The sequence below is a fragment of the Phocoena sinus genome, chromosome 9 (genome assembly GCF_008692025.1).
Source record: "Phocoena sinus isolate mPhoSin1 chromosome 9, mPhoSin1.pri, whole genome shotgun sequence".
In the NCBI taxonomy this organism is placed as follows: Eukaryota; Metazoa; Chordata; class Mammalia; order Artiodactyla; family Phocoenidae; genus Phocoena; species Phocoena sinus.
In genome coordinates, this window is record NC_045771.1 from 57,439,776 (window position 1) to 57,465,269 (window position 25,494).

Below are 25,494 nucleotides of genomic sequence, written 5' to 3' on the forward strand. Positions count from 1 at the left end.
TTCTTTGGGACTCTGGGACAACCCCTTGGAAGTAAGAGCAGTTTCTATTACTCTCAATTGATGGATAAGGTTAAATGGCTTCTACAATTTAATAGTGAACTCAGAATCTAAGTCCTGAATGTATACTATTTCAGGAGGATAACAGGTTTAGTATGATCTCATAATGGATGAAAAGCCCCCATTACCCTACATCCAGAGGGTGGGCTGGAGGCATAACATGTGCGTGTGAGACCCCGCACAAGAGAGATGGGAGAGAGTCTATTCAAGAATTACAAGACCTCTGCTCCCAGGTTCGTGGGCTGATTATTCAATAACTAAACTGCCATTTCCTGGCCTACTTTGTACAGATAGTAACTTTCTCAGGGTTTTCATATTTAATGGGAAATGGGATGCTCCAAATTTGAGTTTTGCTGAGATATTCTTGGTTAATGGCTCCCACACCTGTTTTAATCTTAGTGGGAGTCAGCTTCCCTAATGAAATGGAGTGTGCTTGTCTAATTATGGAGAACCATTACTTTGAAATGGCTGAGCCAATATCTTTAAGAACAATCTTCTTAAGGAAAGAAATCAAGATAATCAAGAGCACCATGTGGTACAGAGGAGAGAGGATGGGCTTCTGCACGGGACAGGTCTGGGTGTGAATCTATCTATCTAACTATCCACCGTGTGTAGGACAACTATCTACGTCTAACTATTCATGGTGTGTAGGACACGTGCCTTCACTGAGCCTCCATTTACTCAGTTAATAACGGGGGGACGAGGGGAAGATGGCGGAAGAGTAAGACGCGGAGATCACCTTCCTCCCCACAGATACAACAGAAATACATCTACACGTGGAACAACTCCTACAGAACGCCTACTGAACGCTGGCAGAAGACCTCAGACCTCCCAGAAGGCAAGAAAGTCCCCAAGTACCTGGGTAGGGCAAAAGAAAAAATAGAGACAAAAAGAATAGGGATGGGACCTGCACCAGTGGGAGGGAGCTGTGAAGGAGGAAAGGTTTCCACACACTAGAAGCCCCTTCACGGGCGGACACTGCAGGTGGCGGAGGGGGGCAGCTTCGGGGCCGCGGAAGAGAGTGCAGCAACAGGGGTGCGGAGGGCAAAGTGGGGAGAGTCCCGCACAGAGGATCAGCGCCGACCAGCACGCACCAGCCCGAGAGGCTTGTCTGCTCACCCGCCGGGGCGGGCGGGGCTGCGAGCTGAGGCTCAAGCTTTGGTCGGAGCGCAGGGAGAGGACTGGGGTTTGCGGCGTGAACATAGCCTGCAGGGGGTTAGTGCACCACGGCTAGCCGGGAGGGAGTCCGGGAAAAGGTCTGGAGCTGCCGAAGAGGCAAGAGACTTTTTCTTCCCTCTTTGTTTCTTGGTGCACGAGGGGAAGGGATTAAGAGCACTGCCTAAAGGAGCTCCAGAGACAGGCGCGAGCCGCAGCTAAAAGCGTGGACCCCAGAGACGGGCAGAAGATGCTAAGGCTGCTGCTGCCACCGCCAAGAAGCCTGTGTGCGAGCACAGGTCACTATCCACACCTCCCCTCCCGGGAGCCAGTGCAGCCCACCACTGCCAGGGTCCCGGGATCCAGGGACAACTTCCCCGGGAGAACGCACGGCACGCCTCAAGCTGGTGCAACGTCACGCCGGCCTCTGCCGCAGCAGGCTCAACCAGCAGGCTCAACCCGCACTCCATGCCCCTCCCTCCCCCCGAATCAGCGGCTCCTTTAACCCTGTCCTGTCTGAGCAGAAAAACAGACGCCCTCCGGCGACCTACACGCAGAGGCGGGGCCAAATCCAAAACTGAGCCCCTGGGAGCTGTGAGAACAAAGAAGAGAAAGGGAAATCTCTCCCAGCAGCCTCAGAAGCAGCGGATTAAAGCTCCACAATCAACTTGATGCACCCTGCATCTGTGGAATACATGAAGAGACAACGAATCATCCCAAATTGAGGAGGTACACTTTGAGAGCAAGATTTATGATTTTTTCCTCTTCTCCTCTTTTTGTGTGTATGTGTATGCTTCTGTGTGAGATTTTGTCTGTACAGCTTTGCTTCCACCATTTGTCCTAGGGTTCTATCCGTCCGTTTTTAATCTTTTTTCTTTCTTAATAATTAATTTTAATAACTCTATTTTATTTTACTTTATGTTCTTTCTTTCTTTCTTTCCTTCCTTCCTTCCCTCCTTTAGACAACGAATCATCCCAAATTGAGGAGGTGGACTTTGAGAGCAAGATTTATGATTTTTTCCTCTTTTCGTGAGTGTGTCTGTGTATGCTTCTGTGTGAGACTTTGTCTGTATAGCTTTGCTTCCACCATTTGTCCTAAGGTTCTATCTGTCCGTTTGTTTTTTTCTTAATAATTATTTTTTAATTTAATAACTTTATTATATTTTACTCTATTTTATTTTACTTTATCTTCCTTCTTGCTTTCTTTTTCCCTTCCTTCCCTCCTTTCTTCCTTCCTTCCTTCCTCCCACCATCCCTCCCTCCCTCCCTCCTTCCTTTCTTTCTTTCCTTCTTTCCTTTTCTTCTTTCTTTCTTCCTTCCTTTCTTTCTTCCTACTGCTACTAATTCTTTCTCTCTACTTTTTCTCCCTTTTATTCTGAGCCGTGTGGAGGAAAGGCTCTTGGTGCTTCAGCCAGGTGTCAGTGTCGTGCCTCTGAGGTGGGAGAGCCAACTTCAGGACACTGGTCAACAACAGACCTCCCAGCTCCACATAATATCAAACGGCAAAAATCTCCCAGAGCTCTCCATCTCAACACCAGCACCCAGCTTCACTCAACGACCAGAAAGCTACAGTGCTGGACATTCTATGCCAAACAACTAGCAAGACAGGAACACAACCCCACCCATTAGCAGAGAGGCTGCCTAAAATCATAATAAGTCCGCAGACACCCCAAAACACACCACCAGACGTGGACCTGCCCACCAGAGAGACAAGATCCAGCCTCATCCACCAGAACACAGGTACTAGTTGCCTCCACCAGGAAGCCTACACAACCCACTGAACCAACCTTAGCCACTGGGGACAGACACCAAAAACAACGGGAACTATGAACCTTCAGCCTGCAAAAAGGAGATCCCAAACACAGTAAGATAAGCAAAATGAGAAGACAGAAAAACACACAGCAGATGAAGGAGCAAGATAAAAACCCACCAGACCTACCTAACAAATGAAGAGGAAATAGGCAGTCTACCTGACAAAGAATTCAGAATAATGATAGTAAAGATGATCCAAAATCTTGGAAATAGAATAGACAAAATGCAAGAAATATTTAACAAGGACCTAGAAGAACTAAAGATGAAACAAACAAGGATGAACAACACAATAAATGAAATGAAAAATACTATAGATGGAATCACTACCAGAATAACTGAGACAGAAGAACGGATAAGTGACCTGGAAGAAAAAATAGTGGAAATAACTACTGCACAGCAGAATAAAGAAAAAAGAATGAAAAGAACTGAGGACAGTCTCAGAGACCTCTGGGACAACATTAAATGCACCAACATTCGAATTATAGGGGTTCCAGAAGAAGAGTAAAAGAAAGGGACTGAGAAAATATTTGAAGAGATTATAGTTGAAAACTTCCCGAATATGGGAAAGGAAATAGTTAATCAAGTCCAGGAAGCACAGAGAGTCCCATACAGGATAAATCCAAGGAGAAATACGCCAAGACACATATTAATCAAACTGTCAAAAATTAAATACAAAGAAAGCATATTAAAAGCAGCAAGGGAAAAATAACACACAACGGAATCCCCATAAGGTTAACAGCTGATCTTTCAGCAGAAACTCTGCAAGCCAGAAGGGAGTGGCAGGACATATTTAAAGTGATGAAGGAGAAAAACGTGCAACCAAGATTACTCTACCCAGCAAGGATCTCATTCAGATTTGATGGAGAAATTAAAACCTTTACAGACAAGCAAAAGTTGAGAGAGCTCAGCACCACCAAACCAGCTTTACAACAAATGCTAAAGGAACTTTTTTAGGCAAGAAACACACAAAAGAAGGAAAAGACCTACAATAACGAACCCAAAACAATTTAGAAAATGGGAATAGGAACATATCAATAATTACCTTAAATGTAAATGGACTAAATGCTCCCACCAAAAGACACAGATTGGCTGAATGGATACGAAAATAAGACCCATATATATGCTGTCTACAACAGACCCACTTCAGACCTAGAGACACATACAGACTGAAAGTAAGGGGATGGAAAAAGATATTCCATGCAAATGGAAACCAAAAGAAAGCTGGAGCAGCAATTCTCATATCAGACAAAATAGACTTTAAAATAAAGACTATTACAAGTGACAAAGAAGGACACTACATAATGATCAAGAGATCGATCCAAGAAGAAGATATAACAATTGTAAATATTTATGCACCCAACATAGGAGCACCTCAATACATAAGGCAAATGCTAACAGCCATAAGAGGGGAACTCGACAGTAACACATTCATAGTAGGGGACTTTAACACCCCACTTTCACCAATGGACAGATCATCCAAAATGAAAATAAATAAGGAAACACAAGCTTTCAATGATACATTAAACAAGATGGACTTAATTGATATTTATAGGACACTCCAATCAAAAACAACAGAATACACATTTTTCTCAAGTGCTCATGGAACATTCTCCAGGATAGATCATATCTTGGGCTCACAAACCAAGCCTTGGTAAATTTAAGAAAATTGAAATTGTATCAAGTATCTTTTCCGACCACAACGCTATGAGACTAGATATCAAGTACAGGAAAAGATCTGTAAGATCGTTTACACATGTAACACATGGAGGCTAAACAATACACTACTTAATAATGAAGTGTTCACTGAAGAAATCAAAGAGGAAATTTAAAAATACCTAGAAACAGGGGGCTTCCCTGGTGGCGCAGTGGTTGGGAGTCCGCCTGCGGAGGCAGGGGACACGGGTTCGTGCCCCGGTCCGGGAGGATCCCATGTGCCACGGAGCGGCTGGGCCCGTGAGCCATGGCCGCTGGGCCTGCGCGTCCGGAGCCTGTGCTCCGCAACGGAAGAGGCCACAACATTGAGAGGCCCGCGTAACGCAAAAAAAAAAAAAAAAAAAAAAAATACCTAGAAACAAATGACAATGGAGACACGATGACCCAAAACCTATGGGATGCAGCAAAAGCAGTTCTAAGAGGGAAGTTTATAGCATTACAAGCCCACCTTAAGAAACAGGAAACATCTTGAACAAACAACCTAACCTTGCACCTAAAACAATTAGAGAAAAAACAAAAAAACCCCAAAGTTAGCAGAAGGAAAGAAATCATAAAAATCAGATCAGAAATAAATGAAAAAGAAATGAAGGAAACGATAGCAAAGATCAATAAAACTAAAAGCTGGTTCTTTGAGAAGATAAACAAAATAGATAAACCATTAGCCAGACTCATCAAAAAAAAAAAAAGGGAGAAGACTCAAATCAATAGAATTAGAAATGAAAAAGGAGAAGTAACACCTGACACTGCAGAAATACAAAAGATCATGAGAGATTACTACAAGCAACTGTATGCCAATAAAATGGACAACCTGGAAGAAATGGACAAATTCGTAGAAATGCACAACCTTCCAAGACTGAATCAGGAAGAAATAGAAAATATGAACAGACCAATCACAAGCACCGAAACTGAAACTGTGATTAAAAATCTTCCAACAAACAAAACCCCAGGACCAGATGGCTTCACAGGCGAATTCTATCAAACATTTAGAGGAGAGCTAACACCTATCCTTCTCAAACTCTTCCAAAACATAGCAGAGGGAGGAACACTCCCAAATTCATTCTATGAGGCCACCATCACCTTGATACCAAAACAGGACAAGGATGTCACAAAGAAAGAAAACTACAGGCCAATATCACTGATGAACATACATGCAAAAATCCTCAACAAAATACTAGCAAACAAAATCCAACAGCACATTAAAAGGATCATACACCATGATCAAGTGGGGTTTATTCCAGGAATGCAAGGATTCTTCAATATATGCAAATCAATCAATGTGACAGACCATATTAACAAATTAATGGAGAAAAAACATATGATCATCTCAATAGATGCAGAGAAAGCTTTTGACAAAATTCAACACCCATTTATGATAAAAACCCTGCAGAAAGTAGGCATAGAGGGAACTTTCTGCAACATAATAAAGGCCATATATGACAAACCCACAGCCAACATCATCCTCAATGGTGAAAAACTGAAAGCATTTCCATTAAGATCAGGAACAAGACAAGGTTGCCCACTCTCACCACTCTTATTCAACATAGTTTTGGAAGATTTAGCCACAGCAATCAGAGAAGAAAAGGAAATAAAAGGAATCCAAATCGGAAAAGAAGTAAAGCTGTCACTGTTTGCAGATGACATGATACTATACATAGAGAATCCTAAAGATGCTACCAGAAAGCTACTAGAGCTAATCAATGAATTTGGTAAAGTAGCAGGATACAAAATTAATGCACAGAAACCTCTTGCATTCCTATACACTAATGATGAAAAATCTGAAAGTGAAATCAAGAAAACACTCCCACTTACCACTGCAACAAAAAGAATAAAATATCTAGGAATAAACCTACCTAAGGAGACAAAAGACCGGTATGCAGAAAATTATAAGACACTGATGAAAGAAATTAAAGATGATACAAAAAAGATGGAGAGATATACCATGTTCTTGGATGGGAAGAATCAACATTGCGAAAATGACTCTACTACCCAAAGCAATCTACAGATTCAATGCAATCCCTATCAAACTACCAATGGCATTTTTCACAGAACTAGAACAAAAAATTTCACAATTTGTATGGAAACACAAAAGACCCCGAATAGCCAAAGCAATCTTGAGAACGAAAAATGGAGCTGGAGGAATCAGGCTCCCTGACTTCAGACTATACTACAAAGCTACAGTAATCAAGACAGTATGGTACTGGCACAAAAACAGAAAGATAGATCAACAGAACAGGATAGAAAGCCCAGAGATAAGCCCACGCACATATGGTCACCTTATTTTTGATAAAGGAGGCAGGAATGTACAGTGGAGAAGGGACAGCCTCTTCAATAAGTGGTGCTGGGAAAACTGGACAGGTACATGTAAAAGTATGAGATTAGATCACTCCCTAACACCATACACAAAAATAAGCTCAAAATGGATTAAAGACCTAAATCTAAGGCCAGAAACTATCAAATTTTTAGAGGAAAACATAGGCAGAACACTCTGTGACATAAATCACAGCAATATCCTTTTTGACCCACCTCCTAGAGAAATGGAAATAAAAACAAAAATAAACAAATGGGACCTAATGAAACTTCAAAGCTTTTGCACAGCAAAGGAAACCATAAACAAGACCAAAAGACAACCCTCAGAATGGGAGAAAATATTTGCAAATGAAGCAACTGACAAAGGGTTAATTTCCAAAATTTACAAGCAGCTCTTGCAGCTCAATAACAAAAAAACAAACAACCCAATCCAAAAATGGGCAGAAGACCTAAATAGACATTTCTCCAAAGAAGATATACAGACTGTGAACAAACACATGAAAGAATGCTCAACATCATTAATCATTAGAGAAATGCAAATCAAAACTACAATGAGATATCATCTCACACCAGTCAGAATGGCCATCATCAAAAAATCTTGAAACAATTAATGCTGGATAGGGTGTGGAGAAAAGGGAACACTCTTGCACTGCTGGTGGGAATGTGAATTGATTGGTACAGACACTATGGAGAACAGTATGGAGGTTCCTTAACAAACTACAAATAGAACTACCATATGACCCAGCTACTGGGCATATACCCTGAGAAAACCATAATTCAAAGAGTCATGTACCAAAATGTTCATTGCAGCTCTATTTACAATAGCCCGGAGATGGAAACAACCTAAGTGTCCATCATCGGATAAATGGATAAAGAAGATGTGGCACATATATACAATGGAATATTACTCAGCCATAAAAAGAAATGAAATTGAGCTATTTGTAATGAGGTGGATAGACCTAGAGTCTGTCATACAGAGTGAAGTAAGTTAGAAAGAGAAAGATAAATACCGTATGCTAACACATATATATGGAACTTAAGGGGAAAAAATGTCATGAAGAACCTAGGGGTAAGACAGGAATAAAGACACAGACCTACTAGAGAACGGACTTGAGGATATGGGGAGGGGGAAGGGTGAGCTGTGACAAAGCGAGAGAGAGGCATGGACATATATACACTACCAAACTTAAGGTAGATAGCTAGTGGGATGCAGCCGCATAGCACAGGGAGATCAGCTCGGTGCTCTGTGAACACCTAGAGGGGTGGGATAGGGAGGGTGGGAGGGAGGGAGATGCAAGAGGGAAGAGATATGGGAACATATGTATATGTATAACTGATTCACTTTGTTATAAAGCAGAAACTAGCACACCATTGTAAAGCAATTATACCCCAATAAAGATGTTAAAAAAAAGAAAATAGAAGATAAAATAATAATAATAATAATGGGGAGATTGCAGGACACAAATAAAGATGCAGATGCAGAGAATGGACTTGGGACACGGGGAGGGGGAAGGGTAAACTGGGACGAAGTGAGAGAGTGGCAGGGACATATATACACTACCAAATGTAAAATAGATAGCTAGTGGGAAGCAGCTGCATAGCACAGGGAGATCAGCTCTGTGCTTTGTGACCACCTAGAGAGGTGGGATAGGGAGGGTGTGAGGGAGACGCAAGAGGGAGAGGATATGGGGATATATGTATATGTGTAGGTGATTCACTTTGTTATAAAGCAGAAACTAACACACCATTGTAAAGCAATTATACTCCAATAAAGGTGTTAAAAAAAATAACGGGGAGACTATCCACCCTTCGCTGGGGTCTTGTGAGGATTAAGTGAAAGGAGATTACTTTTATTAAAATCAGTTGACATGAAAGACGAAAACTCTTCAAGGTAAACCCATTCTGCACCTAAGACAGGAATCTGTCTCAGTAACAGATGCCATGGTTTTAAAAGATGGATCACAATGCCTTTCTGGATGTATTCACACTGCAAAAATTATTAGCACTGTGGATCCATTAGAAGCCAAATTAAGCTGCTTTCCCATGCCATGCCACTGTCACGCAGGATGCACGCCCTGGGCAGATTTCACGCATTTTTGTCATTGGGTTGGCAGAGTTGTCAAATGCCAGTTTTGAAAGATGAGGCTATCTACAGATGCTTGCATAACACAGTTAAGCAGAGAGAAACAAAAATGAAAATATCCCTTGGCCATTCATTGTGTGCTGGATAACTTCTGTTTGTGCTTTCAAATGCACTCTCTACCCAGCTCCTGGGCCTGGAGAAATTGCTCTGCACATCTCCTTCAAGGCTTCCTCGCCCTCTGGCTTCTGGCTGAGCTCAGTTAATGGGGGCCATTAGCAGAGACTGGGAGATGACAGTGCCTGAACTAGGGACATTTAAATCTTTTTTCTAAGTCATGCAAACATAGAACATGATAAAATTTATATGAATAACTAGAGTAAATGCATAGCTACTTGCAGCTGAAGTGACTGGCCCAAGACCAGCTCGGCACCAGAATGCTGAGGGATTAATACCTATGCACACCTGTAACCCATTAGTGACACACTGGGGCCACTGCAAAGCGCTGCTTTAGTACACCTAGTATATGTGCTCAGTGAACTTCCCATAGATGTTAATAAATTATTGATTAGTCATGAAAATTCATTATTTACAGTATGATTCTTATTGGGCTATAACTTTATTATTCCCAGCCCTTTACTATAGCATATAACCATTACTTCCAATAATTACAGAAATGATGTGCCTTGTTAAAGGCAAAACTCAACTGTAAAATATTATTATATATATAAACAGCTGCTTAAGTAAGACAATGACACCATGTTCACTATTTATACTTATTATATCCTTGAAAATAAAATTTAAAACAAATCATGTAGTGCTTACCGGATCCCTTTTCACGAGCTCTCCGTTGGGCACAACTTCAACCAGGTGGATGATGATAATGATAGAATTCAGAACGTAAGTCAGAAACATGTTCTTGTGCAGAGTCACCCTTTGGCACTTAAGGCTCCTGGTAGGAAAAAGTAACAGAAAGCATTAACCAGTGCCAAAATGTTGACGTACCTGGAAAAAAAACCCACTTTGTAAATATTTTTAATACTTTCTTTAGCAACAGAGGAAAGAACATATAGAAATAAGTGAAGATGTTTTCATCTTTAAGACTCATTACTACCTTTCTGCCTGGTTTTTACAGTTTTCTGGTAGCTTATAGTTTTCAGTCCTCAGGGTGACTTCCTACAATAACTAAAAGAGTGAGTGATAAAAATCACTTTCAATGATAACAAATGTCATAAAATTAATTAAGAGAAGGACTATTACAAGAGAAACTATTAGGGTTTGGAATTGTGCTTCAGATGAAATGTCGACTCTCCATTGATGTAACCCGGCAGAAATTGAGTGGCAAATGGGATAACAGAGCCTGAAGTCAGAAACAAGGCTGCCTGACAGCCTGACTGAATCCATGTCCTTGGTCCATCACATTACACAGATTTTATTAAGTATCCTGCCATCCTTTTCTTTCACCATTTCTTTTAATACCTTCTTATTTCTTGTATTCCAACTGGAAATCAACCCTATGGCTCCTTCTTTCCATGTCCTCCTGATGGTGGAGCTCAGACACAGGCAGAGAATTCTAACTAGTCTCAAATCTGATCTCGTGCTGAGGCACAGTGTGGTTTGGACCTGGGACCTATCCAAATGCACTGCTTGTTGGAACAGCCATGTCCCACCTCTGGCGTACTAAACGGTTTGCTGCATTTTTCATTCCTTTCTCCTCCACTTCATAAATTTGTACTTGTGTGAATGTTCATCTAAATAAACATTAGTTTGAATATCCTATTTCACTTTTTTTTTTTGCGGTACGCGGGCCTCTCACTGCCGTGGCCTCTCCCATTGCGGAGCACAGGCTCCGGACGCGCAGGCTCAGCGGCCATGGCTCACGGGCCCAGCCGCTCTGCGGCATGTGGGATCTTCCCGGACAGGGGCACGAACCCGTGTCCCCTGCACCGGCAGGCGGACTCTTAACCACTGCGCCACCAGGGAAGTCCCTCCTATTTCACTTTTTGATGCAAATGTAGACAGCCTGCAGGATGGCTATAACAAAATTGGAGTGATTATCCTAGATGAATTAAAATCTCGTGTTTACCATATTTGATCCAGTCAAAAAATATTTAGCATAATGTGAGAAATTTAACGTTAACATTCAGTTAATGATGCCAACGAGTGATCATAGTAACTACTCCTAAAAAATCTTCATGGAATAAAGCTAGAATCCCAGGCATTTTGACAAGAAAATTCTGGGGAAAAATGGGTCATGAAAATGCTTTCCTATATTTTCAAATCAAAGGAAAAATGAATTGTCAATTATCTGTAGTAAAAAGTAACTTTAAGCAATAAGGGCAACTGTTAGAGCATATTTTGATTATTGTAGCTACCTTTTTCAACTCTTCAGGAAGCACAAGTATTAGTAAATAGTTAATACAGAATATTTTAAAATCCTCAACTTGTTGAGCAGGAGAAGAATGCAGGAGGCAGCCAATGGTAAAGATGGGGTTTAGAGGAGAACTTTCTCTCCCTCTCTCTCTTTTTCTCACACACACTACCATGTGCTACTTTATGTAGCAGCAGAAAATTTTGTTAAATAAACTGAACCTAGTTGGTTTTTTAGCAGTACTATAGAAAGTAGGATGCAGGGGGCTCCCCTGGTGGCGCAAGGGTTGAGAGTCCGCCTGCCGATGCAGGGGACACGGGTTCGTGCCCCAGTCTGGGAGGATCCCACATGCCGCGGAGCGGCTGGGCCCGTGAGCCATGGCCGTTGAGCCTGCGCGTCCGGAGCCTGTGCTCCGCAACGGAAGAGGCTACAATAGTGAGAGGCTGGCGTACCGGGAAAAAAAAAAAAAAAAAAGTAGGATGCAAATTTAAGGCTTTAAAAAGAAAAAAATATTTATGTAAAACATCATGCCCATTTATACTGCATAAACTCTTCCCATAAAGTAACTGTTAAACATCTGACCTGCCATTTATTCATACAGTTGTAATAGCATTTTATAATTCTTCTCACTGGGAGGCAAATATCTGTGTTCTCATTATTGGATTCAGCCTGGCTTAAACCAACGACAGTTGACATTAGGCATAACTAAGGAGTATGGATGAATGCATCATTCAGTGTTGCTATTCTCATGCCTGATTTTCTTTGGATTGGGTAGGGTTCAATAATCTGTCAATGGATATTAGCTTACAGAACTGGTTAATGTTCAGTCTCCTGTGTAAACCAGAACTGCCCTAAATAAAATATACTTCCTCCACCTCCAGCTTACTCTTGGGTCCTTGTATCCCTGTTTTTTTTTTTTCTTTTTAACACTTACTGCCTCCTGACATATCGTATATTTGTTTACTGCCTGTTATTTTCTCTTACTAGAATGGAAATGCTAAAGGAATTTGTTTTGTGTACCTAGTACAGCTTCTGACACACAGTAGGCCTTAATACTCTTTTTTGCATTAAAAATCTTTATATAATAGCAATTTTCTTTGAGCCGTGACCACTAAACAGTTTCTCCAGTACAGAGAATTACATTAAATGCTAGATGATCTCCTATTTCATACTTTGTATCATACTGAACATTTGCCAGATTCTTAACTAATATTGGACATTATCCTGTTGTTCAACATTACGTAAAACCTATATACAGTACTGTGTTATGTACACAATGAGAAAGTGATGGTTTAAAGCTGGATAAACTGTCAGGTTCCAAAGGAAGAATATGACTAATATATGAGTCTCTGTTTCTTGAAGATTTCAATATAATTTCTCCTTATTGAGTTTTAAAATTTTTACTACACTTGATGACATTTACACTCAGCTTTTTGAAGCGAGTTAAATGTACTTTAAATTTATTAAAATTCTTTCAATAATCCAACACATATTACTGTGTATCCAACTCTGATTCAAACCCTCTTGTAGATGCTAGGGATATATGGGTAAACAAAACAGACAGCTTCTGCTTTCAGGGACCTTATACATTACATAATTATTTACTATTATAATAAATGTTCTGAAAGAGGTATAGGATGCTGACGAGGATTAACTGAACTTAAGAAATTATGTGTTTAATTGTTCTCAATACAAATATCCTGTTACCTGAATGAACATGAGAGAAGCGGGCATTTTCCTGTCAGACCTGAAATGTCTTTAGTAGAAATGGCATGAACCAGATGTTAGCTCTACTTTATTCCTCTTGATAAAAACAAAAAACAAAAAAAACACAGGTATTTAGATGGACAGGATCTTGCTTACTCTGAGTGACAGGGAACTATAAGTACTATGGATTCTCCAAGAGTGGGAGGATAAGACAATATAATCTACTCCTGTCTTGGCCCAATCAAGGTGTCATTCACATGTGAGGATGAGATAACGATTTACTTTCATATGAATCTCAAGATGTCACACTTTAAAGTTAAAGCTAAATGTCATATTTATGATTTTAATTACCTGGTGTAAATCTTTCACATTGAAAACTTTGTTTCAAGTTATTGGTATCCTATGCGTGTATATGTGTGCTTGCAGGATCTTGAAGTTGTATGAGAAGGTGCTTAATATTTGCCTTGAGTCTTGCAGATTGTATAGATCAGTTTGATATCACAGGACAAGGCACAACTTTAAGTTTTCCTTTACTTAGGTATCATACCTTGTTCATGATGGACAAGAGGAGTGAGGGAAGGAGGGAATGTGAAATGGATTGCATTAAAACTCCTAGAAACATTCAGAACAGTATGTTATACATCTTTCCTATCTGACAAGGGCTTTGTATCTTTGGATTTAGCACAAAATCTTTATCCTTAAGGAACTCCCTTTCAATCATAACTCTTGCTTCTTTTCCTATTACTACTGTTCTATGAGTGAACATGTGCCAAGCGATGACCAACAGTTACATTTGGTGTCCTGCCATGTCAAGGTTGGGTTGGGAGAAAGGAGGCTGTTTTTGCTGCCATTGATTTAATGGTTTCTCTGGAGGAACAGGAAGGCAGCCAGAGATGTGTAATAGGATACTATATAAGATAGTTATCTATCCATCCTCTATAAAGATGTGAAACAGAATAATAGGGAATACTGAGTAATAGAGGAATCAATATTCCTTTTAGAGGTCCCAGTGGAAAACTTTTTTTTTTTCGGCCAACACGGTCAGTGTAATGTAATGTAGAAAATGTAACGCAATGAACACACTTCTCTTTCAGCATATATCTCTGTTAACTTTCAGGCAAGAGTAATTGATATTCACAATATTTAATCAGCAAGTAGTACTTTGGTACCAAGTAGTCAAAATGGATGTTAATGCATGTTCTATTATTGGACCTTCCTTAAGAAAAAACAGTGAGATATTTTAGTATTTAGAATTATTATGCAGAAATGTAAATGGATAAATTGTACATGGAACTGGTAAGTGAATTTATTGCAAACTTGCTTAAAATGGCAGGAAACAAACACAAATGTCCACTTACGTGACTTTCTCAAGCCAGTCTTCTGTAAAGGTATTTTTATTTTAACCCTCTTATTGACATTTAACTCTTGGCGTCTAGTCGTGAGGAGTCTTAAGTAATTTGATGGTTCTATTTAATTCCTCTCCATGTTACTACTCCTAACTATTTTTCCCAGTATAGGTCCTAAACCAAATATCCTAAAAAGGCTGTTTTCAACCTTTAATTGGTGGATCAGAAGTAACCTGTATATCATCCTGAATATTATTTTAACTCTGCCACTTTGTACAGTTAAGATCTTCAGTATTGCCTTTTCTATGATTTAAATCACTGAAAAAATTTTCCTTTATCTTGAAGAGGGCCTAGAAGTTCAATTTTATTCTTTTAAAATAATGAAGACTTTATATATATTTCTACAATCATTTTCCAATAGCACAGGGAGTGTGATTCTTATTTGTTTCAGGTTACACAGTCCTGCCTTTTATCTTCTCCTGAATGCTCACAGTAAAATCACATTAAGATTAGCGGCATGCCGTAACGATCTCATTCTGAGTAATACCCCAGGATTTTTAGCAAAGTATTGGCAGTTCTACAGCCTCCCATATATTCAGTAACTCCTCTGCAGGCCTTCCTGGCCTGCTGGTTTGAGAAGGACACCTGCAGGGTTATTCCTTTTCATAGACCCTAGAAGGCACATGTTAGGATTTTAGAGTGAGATTTCGATGGGATGATTATGAATGAGGCATTAGGTCTCAGAAGCAGAGCTGAGTGTAACTTCTCATTTTGGTTTCATGAACGTTTTATGAAATTGATTATTTGGATTTTGCAAAATAACTCAACCCTGGGCGTGCAGAATTAAGCAAGGGAGTGATGATTATTGCTTGCTCAGGTTTCACACAGATGATGCCATTTAAGTACATAAATTGTAAAACCTCCCCTTGTAATGTGCAGTAAATATCACAAGGGTGATGTTGAGTGTTTAAAAAACACCTGGGAAAATATTTCTAATTAAAAGATAAAATGCAGTCATAAATCAGTTATTTTATTTTCACAGTCACTTTGAATACTTCTGAAATCCAAATGTAAGAAAAAATGTGACGAATTAGAAACATACTTTAAGGAAAACAGATGGCATTGATAGTTTTAGTTTGGGCAGATCTTTAAGGTAAGATTAAGAACAGGTATAAAAATCAGACATGACTGCTTCTGGATTTGAATATTTAGCATCTCAGCATGTGTGTTTTTTGTATCCTAGTCACCTTTTACTGTGTGTACCCTAAAGAACCAACCGTTTCACTTTGTGTCTTCCCATTGTTATATTCAGATTCTACCTCAATAAGACATGTTTGGGCTTCCCTGGCGGCGCAGTGGTTGAGAGTCCGCCTGCCGATGCAGGGGACACGGGTTCGTGCCCCGGTCCGGGAAGATCCCACATGCCACGGAGCGGCTGGGCCCGTGAGCCATGGCTGCTGAGCCTGCGCATCCGGAGCCTGTGCTCTGCAACGGGCGAGGCCCGCGTACTGCAAAAATTCAAAAAAAAAAAAAAAAAAAAAAAAAAAAAAAAAAATAAGACATGTTTTTCCTCCCAAGACTTAAGTTACTGTTTGGAAGGTTCTTGAAACAGAGAGACAGTAAGGGCAAAATCTGTGCTTCCTAGATAGTATGCCCCCACTCCCAAGGATTTTACCAGATTAATTTTGTTTTGGGACTAACTGGAATTGAGAAATATTTCACTTTGCCTATGTGCTACACTTTTAAACACCCATCTTTAGTGGCTTAATAGAGAAATTATTTAAAGAACATTCTTACTTTCTTTGCTGATTTGGCTCTCAGACCTCATCACTTATTTAAGTGACTAGAGAAGAACTAAGAAATCTCCCTCGACATTTTTTTATCTTTAAAGTCCTGTGTACATTTATTAATTGCAGAGTTACAAATTTAAAGAATAGACTGTTAGTGACAGACTTTTTAATCAAAGTTATATGAGAGCCATGATGATGTATTTTTGCTCTGTGGTCAAGTGTAGTTGAAAAATGAATAGACATTCAAAGATTAATCATGCTATGTGTTTACTCTGCTGTATTCTGATTATAATTGAAAAAATTATTCTAATAATTAATCCTTCATGTCTTGTTGCTTTATCAGTCTTTCTCCTATTAAACCAAATATGGAAGAAGCTCACTCTCTGCTTATTTGTTATTATTTGCTATTCAGTTAAAAACTTGCTATTCAGTTATATTGCTTAATCAACATAAATTGATGATGTTGACATAATACAATATGTAATTATGATGTAAGTTATAGGCAAAGATTAAAAATAGGGTCAAGGAGGGCTTCCCTGGTGGCCCAGTGGTTGAGAGTCCGCCTGCCGATGCAGGGGACACGGGTTCGTGCCCCGGTCCGGGAAGATCCCACATGCCGCGGGGAGGCTGGGCCCGTGAGCCATGGCTGCTGAGCCTGCACGTCCGGAGCCTGTGCTCCGCAACGGAAGAGGCCACAACAGTGAGAGGCCTGCGTACCGCCAAAAAAAAAAAAAAAAAAATAGGGTCAAGGGAAAGAATAATTGTAGTTGTATTAAGGGTGTAGTAAGTGTGATTCTCCCCTTGGTTTAATTTTTTCTAGTATTATCATGGCAATATTTTAACAAAAGTCAAATTAAGATTGTTATTTTATATATGAATCACTATACATTTAATTACATATCACATCTTTTAAGTGTGGAGAATTATTTGTAGTCTGTGCCTATGAACTTTTCTTAATCATTTGTATAATATCACTAAAAAAAGTATCAGTGGAAGGAAATAGCACTGTAGCATGCCTCCTGCCTTTGATTTAAAAAAATGCCACGAAATTTAGGACATGTTTTTAGGATCAAATTTAACATGTTACTATCTCACATACATTGTGGTCATTCCTAAAACTATAGAATATTTTAAATTCTCCATTATTGTAAAATCAGTATCTATATCAACTTAATCATTTTGCAATAGGTAATGCAATCATTTGTATGGACACAGCCTCAGAATAGAAACCCTCATTGGAATTTTGTTTCTTACAGTTCTTAGAAGACACTTTCAGTTAACAATGGTAGGTGTGCAAGGGCAAAAAACTGACACTTGACAACAGGCCATCTTCTTCTAGAGGTTCTCCTTGACTCTGGCTGAGTTAGTTAAGGCCAAAAGAAACTTCCTTTTCTGGCTGAACATGATCATGGCCTTACCAGCCCCACTTCTCTTCTGGCCCAATCCACTTACAGTACAGCTCATAATTAAGCAGGGTGTGTTTGAACTTGTGGCCACCTCCATATTTTAGAGTGAGGGTAAAAGAAGGAGGAGGATTATTTCCTCAATACTTCATGGAAGCTTAGCCATGGTAAGTGGAACTTTACCATGTTAATGCAGTGTATTTACGGGCTCACAGGATTATTTCATTTGGGGAAGGAGGCATATCGCCTTTGAAAATTATATGTATCCATCCTATTTTCCTCAAAGATAGGGTTAAAAAACATATTTTAATTAATTTCATTTTTCTTGCTACTTCATGACTCCCAGTGTTACATGTCTTGTAATCAGCAGACTTCTCCCTGCCCAACACTCTTGCAGAGTATACCATTTATTTTAGTACCTAAGAGAAGAAAATAAAAGGCAGATGCTATAGGTGTACTTACCTAACAAGCATGAAAATCGCCAGAGAGATCACCAGGGTGAACATCGACATAGAATGACCCACAATAGCCAAGTAGTACAGAATGTATGCATTCTGCAACAACAACAAAACCAGTTACTAAAGCAGATAGGTGGATAAATTATTATAGAAGAGGGAAAACAGTTTATTTTTTTAATTATTTTTTTCATCAGTGTATACATGTCAATCCCAATCGCCCAATTCATCACACCACCACCACCCCCCACCGCTTTCCCCCCTTGGTGTCCATACGTTTGTTCTCTACATCTTTGTCTCAATTTCTGCCCGAAAACGTTTATTTTTAAATAGTGTAAATCAACAAATGTTTTTCTCCTTTAAAAAAATGACTAAAATGATAACAAATATTTTAGAGAATTAAATTATATTGAATTATAAATTGGATTAATAGATTAACTTTCCTAAGAATATCAGTTTTACTGGAATATGCATGACATGGTGGGAAGAATAGAAGATGGGATTCATTAGAGCATTCTTTACTCAGAGTATTATCGTTAAGTGTTTGTGTGACACTCATAGGTCCAGTCACTTCAATTTTCCAGACTGCAGTAGTCCTCATCTGTAAAATCATGAGGTTGGAATAGATGATTTTTAAAGCAATTATATGTTGTAAGGAACATTATTTAATACAGGGATACAGAAATATTGGATGTGAAAGGATGAGAAAAGATGGCCCAGGTAAACACTAACCATAAGAAAACTGGTGTGATATCATACGAGTCCAGATGTTAAGTCAGGATGATACAGCAATGCTAAATGTCTATGCACCACACAGAGCATAAAGCAAAAACTGACAGCTCCTAGTAATCAATAGAATGAACACAGGGAGGAAAAATCTAGCTATAGAAGATTTGAACAACATGCTCAACAAACTTCACTAATTCACATATAATAAGCATTGCACACAACATCTGCAGAATACCCATTCTTTTCAAATGCACAAAGAATATCCAAATTGACATACACTAGTCAGTAAAGCAAATGAATATATCTCAAATAATTAAAATCTTAAATAGCATCTTCACTGACCATAATACTCTAGAAATCATTAATAAAAAGATAACTTAAAAAACACCTTCATATTGTTGAAAAGCAAACAATATATTTCTAAATAAACACTGGATCAAAGAAGAACTCACAACGACACACTAAACTTTTTGGATGTAGATGAAGCTGTGCATAGAGGGAAGTTTAAAGACTAAAATGCATATGTGAGAAAAGAAGATTGAAAATCAATGACCTAAATTTCCATCTAAAGAAAATTAAACTTTAAGAATGTAAAAGAAAGGAAATAGAAATGATAAAGAGAACTTGAATATATATTGAGTGGATCAAAGACAAAACCTAGTTCTTACAAAAAAATAATTTCAATACCCCTTAACAAGACTGATCAAGAAAAAGACGACCCAAGATAAATGAAAACATATGTGCACACAAAAACTTGTACACAAAATGTTTAGGGGCTTTCCTGGTGGCGCAGTGGTTGAGAGTCTGCCTGCCAATGCAGGGGACATGGGTTCGTGCCCCGGTCCGGAAAGATCCCACATGCCGCAGAGCAGCTGGGCCCGTGAGCCAGGGCCGCTGAGCCTGCGCGTCCAGAGCCTGTGCTCCGCAACGGGAGAGGCCACAACAGTGAGAGGCCCGCGTACCGCAAAAAAAAAAAAAATAAGTGGAAATAACATAAATGTCCATCGACTGGTATATGTGGTTTGTCCACAGAATGGAATACTATTCAGCCATAGAAAGGAATGAAGTACTTACACATGCTATAACATGGACGAACATCGAAAACATCAAGCTAAGTGAAAGAAGCCAGTCACAAAAACCCACATATTGTATAATCCTATTAATACGAAATGTCCAGAAAAGGCAAATCTCTTAGAGACAGAAAGTAGATTAATTTAATGGCTACCTAGAAATCCATCTGTTATTATTTGCAGCTGATATAATACTATACATATAAAATATAAAATTTATAAATTACTAAAATTAATAAGTGAGTTTTATAAAAATTGTTGGATAAAAAAATGAGAACAGTTTTAATACATAAACAACAAATAATAAAATTTCAAATGTGGCATTTACAATTGCATTAAAAAAATCAAATGCTTGAGAATAAATCTGCAGAAGGGGGACTTCCCTGGTGGCGCAGTGGTTAAGAATCCGCCTGCCAATGCAGGGGACATGGGTTTGAGCCCTGGTCCGGGAAGATCCCACATGCTGCGGAGCAACTAAGCCCGTGCACCACAACTACTGAGCCTGCGCTCTAGAGCCCGCAAGCCACAACTACTGAAGCCCGCATGCCTAGAACCCATGCTCCACAACAAGAGAAGCCACCACCATGAGAAGCCTGCGCACCACAAGGAAGAGTAGCCCCCGCTCGCCGCAACTACAGAAAGCCCGCACGCACCAACGAAGACCCAACGCAGCCAAAAATAAATAACTTAAAAAAAAAATCTGCAGAAGGATGCATGTGAGCTCTACACAGAAATTATTGAGCGATATTAAAGACAGAGATGAATAGAGGGATATATTCTATTCAATGTTTGGAAGATAAAGATCTCAAAATTTTCAAACTGATCACAAGGTTTCTTTGCATGTAAAATTTGACAGACTGCTTCTAAAATTTGCACTGAAAATACAAAGAAAAAATATAGCCAAGACAATCTTGAAGAACACAGTGGTAAGACCTACTCTATGGAGCAACATGATTTGTTATAAAGCCACTGGAATCCAGCAGTGTGATACTGGTGCAAGGAGAGACAAATAGACCTGTGCAACGCAGTCCAGAAGCATGTAGTGACATGTATGGTCACTTGATATATGATAATGGTGATGCTATAGGGCAGTAGGGAAAGGATGGTCTTTTCAATAAATGTTGCTGGGTCAGTTGAACAGTGATATGGAAAAAAAATACAATGAATCCCTAACTCTAATTTTCAACAAACTAAAATGTGTGCTCCAAATTGAAAAGAAATAACACCTCTTAGGTATAATCTTTGACCAGCAGTAGACATAGCTCAGCATTTAAATATAAGTTCTTTACTTATGTTATTCCACATTGTTATATTTTCCAACGTTGCCTTTTATGTTTATGATGCCAATGGGAGAGACGTTTAGGGGCAGGTGGACCTATGACACTTCTCTGACAATAGTGGATCATTTCCTTCTTTATTTACTGATAGGTAGAACTCTCTAAGCACCTAACTTGTTTTCAGAGTTGGGCACCCTGTATTCTATTTTGTCTGGGAGAAAAAGAGACTGTAATATCCATTTTGCGGGTGAAAAAAACCAGAGACTCAGAGAGGGCAATGGCTTGAAAGGAGGACAACATAATCTCTGGGCTTCTGGTGTTAAGTTCCCTCCCACAACAGGTTATTGGGTTGTGGGAGGAACTTTAGGTATTTTCAGTAACTTATTGGGTCCTGGTATGAATGTGAATGCAGTGTAGATAAGCTGGAAAATTTCTATGGAGTTCTTTGAATTCCTGGGAGAAACGCACCATTTATGTACAAATCATTACCCTTGAACATTTTGATTCTTATCAATTTCTTTGTGAAGGGTCTGAGATTGAAACACTAATTCTGCTTAAAAGGCTCACAAAACAGAGCCCTTTGTTTGGTTATGTGCATTATTGCTAGACAGAAACAGGTATTGCCTTGTAGGCCTTAGAGTTTCAAAATGAACGTGTCAACTTATCCTGAATTGTGGTTGCATCATTTCACTAGGCATTTACATATTGTTCGTCAGTTTCATTGTTGATACTGCTCTGCTAACAGTGCTTTTTATCCTTGCAGGTAATGATAGTAAATCTGGAATAGTTGGTTTATACCTAGAACTGATAAAAACTTCAGTATAGCTTGTAGGTCCCTTCTTAGGAGGTATTTAGGAATCTTTGCAAGAAAACACTCAGCTCCTGTCTTTTTTCCCCAGGAATTCATTTTCTGGCTTTTTTTCTAACTTTACCACTAGACAAAAACAGGTGTAGCATTTTCTAACAGTTTTCCCTTTTAAATAGTTTACCATATTGAGTCCCCTAGCCATTTAAAGTACTGTTTTTAATTTGGATATATAGGAATGCCAGTATTTGATTTTTATCTCTGCATATTTTATTTGTAAGGAATTTTATATAATTCATTTTCTTTCAGTTGCCTCTAGAATACTTTAAAAAATATTTATGCTTCTGAAATAGAATTGTCTAACTGTGTAAGGTTAAATCAACAGCTCATAATTTATTTGCCATTTTTGTATCATTCTTAAGACTGAGAAGTGTTTGTTTTTTTATTTAAATAAATTCTAGGTTGATTTCTTTTTTTTTTTTTTTTTGCCTGTATATAGATGGAAGATTTGTGCATAGAATTTCAATCATTATGTTAGGTACCCAGAGGGGAGTATTTATTCTTAAAATACTTTATTTCCTTCTCAGATGTGGCCAGAGTGTGTGAAGAGGTCAAATGTGGCAGCACTGAGAATTGTTTATTTTGATGTGCACTCTTTCTAACAATTCAGCTAAAAGAGTTAAATTTTTTTGCTGTAAAGTAATCAGCATTCATTCAGGAAATTCCGTACTCATTGACACGTCATTTCAATCAGACCTTATTAAATAAATAGCTCTAGGATGTAGGCATGTGTCTTGACTCTCAGGGGTGACTTAGCAATTTGTGGAAGCAGTAACTGGCTTTGGTGCCCTCAGCCTGTGCCTGTGACGAGATGTCCCTCTAGTCAACTGGTCTCTAAGCTATCTATTCATCTTCTTTGTTTTTAATTGTTGTTTGTTTTTAATGGAAGGAAAATTTTCTATACTCATAAAGCTTCTTTATAGGAAACAAAAGCACTGATGTGCGTACGGCTTCCAACTTCGCAAGAACTGAGCATACAGGCCTATCTTTGAAGGAAACAATAGGTTTCTCTTGCAGCCACCAGGGCTGTGCAGAGAGGCCCTGTGTGCTAAACGCTGGCCAACGGTTTCTCCCGGCTCTGTAGGGAGAGGAGGCTGGTGGTAGACTTAATGATCTTTTCAGATTTCTGAAGCATCTGAAGAAGGCAGTAGCTATCTGCCCCCCACTCCCCCACCCCGCCCCACTGGCTTAAATGTTTCTAAGCTAAGATAGTAAAAATATTTAACAGCCAGTAAGACACGAGAAGTAGCAAGTTAGAACGGACTTCCACTGAAAATAATCTAAACAGCCACACGCTTACCTGTGGGCTGATGAGAGGCCCTGTTCTTAGAGTTCCTTCAAGGCTTGATAGTAAAACTGTCATAGACATCTCAGGACAGGGGTGGGGACAACCATTAGCTGGTGACTTGTGGAGAAATCTGTAGTTTTGGAACTCTTCCAGGAGAAGAGATGTTAAGGCAGTTCCTGGAAATGCTGCCTAATGTCTGGCACTGCAGGGAATCCCATCATTTGCTCCATGGACACGTTCCCCTTGCCACAAATGGCCTGATTCCACATGCTCACAGAACTCTCACTGACTGAATGCCAACCAAGAAGTAAAACATCATTTTCTCTAGTGCCACTTCACAGAGTCCCTAGAATTGACAGGTCATTATATGATTTCCTTCTACAAAATAGTTGGCGTCTTGGTAGCAGGTGTTTTACAATTAGGCATAAATTTCCATGCACAGATGATGGCATTCTCACCCAATACTGAAATTTGAAATAGAACCTACCTGCATCTTCTCAGGAGTGAAAGCGTTACACATAGTATAGTTGGACCAGGATATGTTGCTGTCAGGGTGCGTGTACCAAAGCCCGTCTTCCTCACAGTACTTTGTAACTTTTTCTGTTAATGAAACAAAACTTACTATCTCAAAATAACAAGAAGGAAAAACAATAAGTTAAAGCTTAAAAGCCATTCCAAAGTGTTAATCACTTTATAGAACTTGAACGTCAATAGAGACTACCTCTAATCCTGCATTATACAGGATGCTTTAATATGCATTGCTTCAATTTAGCTTCAGCAAAGTCATGTGAAGCATTATCTCCATTTTGCTTTGCCAAACTTAGAATCTGAGTTATTCAGACTTTTTCTAGTTCTCCAAAGTACCTCTCCAATGCGTTTATCGCTTAGAGATCATATAACAATCCTGAACTGGTAAAATATGAAAAGAGATTTTACCAGTGTGTTTGCAATCCTCACATAGTTTTTATTTTTGATAGTTTCATAGGGATAATGTTTTTGAAGCATTGTTCTTCATTGGCAAAGGCAAAGAGCTATCACACCTATGGAAAACCCTTTTATATATGGTTTCTGGTGTTTTTCTTTTAGCACGAGGATATGGAAATCAGAATCATATACTAATATTTGTCATTGTTTTAAAGGCTAAGAAACAATTAATGTTAAAAAATTTATTTTGCTGAAATATTACTTAGATCTGATAACATTTAAAATAATTTTCTATCAGAAGTTGCGGTTAGTCAAATCAACATGCTAAGAGCTAGTATGAAAATTATTTTAACTTTGGCAGTTTTTAGGGTGAAATTCATAATTTTTCATCGTATGAATGAAACAGATACTACCAAACTCAGCACAAGATTTAAACTGAAAACTGTAGACTTGTTTTTAATATATCTACTCCAACAATGATTTAAAATGGATGAAAAAACACATTTTTCAAACAAAAGGTGTTTTAAAGCGCCTATTAGAATCATCATTGCTTAATGTAAATCTGTTTCAATGTTAAGTAGAAAACTTTTAAATTGCGAATTTACTGTGACTGCCATTGGACAAAAACTATTTAAAGAATCACCACTGGACACCAACAATGTTTCCAAAAGGGTTAGCACTAATCAGCAGGGAAAAAGTGATGTTGAAAACTGGTCAATGATTTAGTTAATGCTTTGTCAACGACCATTCTAAGCTTACTTGCAATTAAAAAAAAGTGGTTTGTAATGCAGCATTTTATCTTTAACGTATTGTTAGAAAGTAGTTTTGTTTTATTGAAACGAATATAATTTGGTTTTTACAAAGGTATGCAGCTATATAGGGTAACGTGTTCTACGGAAGAGGGTGTTCCTCCTGAGGAAGTCCTTTCCAATCACGGACGGCACTGTAGGAAATATTGTTTTGTTTGGATTTAACTCAGGTCTGGATCTAGGCATTTCCTGGTTCTAACTGTTGCAGCTATCAAGAAACTGTCATCCTCCACCTGGCAAATCTTTCAATATTTGACGGAAGGCTACGTCTACTCTAACTTCCCTCTCTAAACCAAACACCCCTATTCACTCTCACCACACATGCTGTCCCCTCAC

At 39.0% G+C, this 25,494-nt stretch overlaps 1 protein-coding gene across 2 annotated transcripts in view; it reads right to left on the minus strand.

Moving 5' to 3' along the window:
- Positions 1 to 25,494, minus strand: part of CALCR (calcitonin receptor) — a 151,252-nt gene that overhangs the window by 29,278 nt on the left and 96,480 nt on the right. For both annotated transcript variants that reach the window (XM_032643050.1, XM_032643049.1), the window contains exons 6-8: positions 23,913 to 24,025; positions 18,204 to 18,295; positions 9,950 to 10,076 (exon numbers count right to left, since the gene is read on the minus strand). In XM_032643050.1, coding sequence (XP_032498941.1) covers positions 9,950 to 10,076; positions 18,204 to 18,295; positions 23,913 to 24,025 — 332 coding nt within the window. The remainder of the gene's footprint in view (positions 1 to 9,949; positions 10,077 to 18,203; positions 18,296 to 23,912; positions 24,026 to 25,494) is intronic.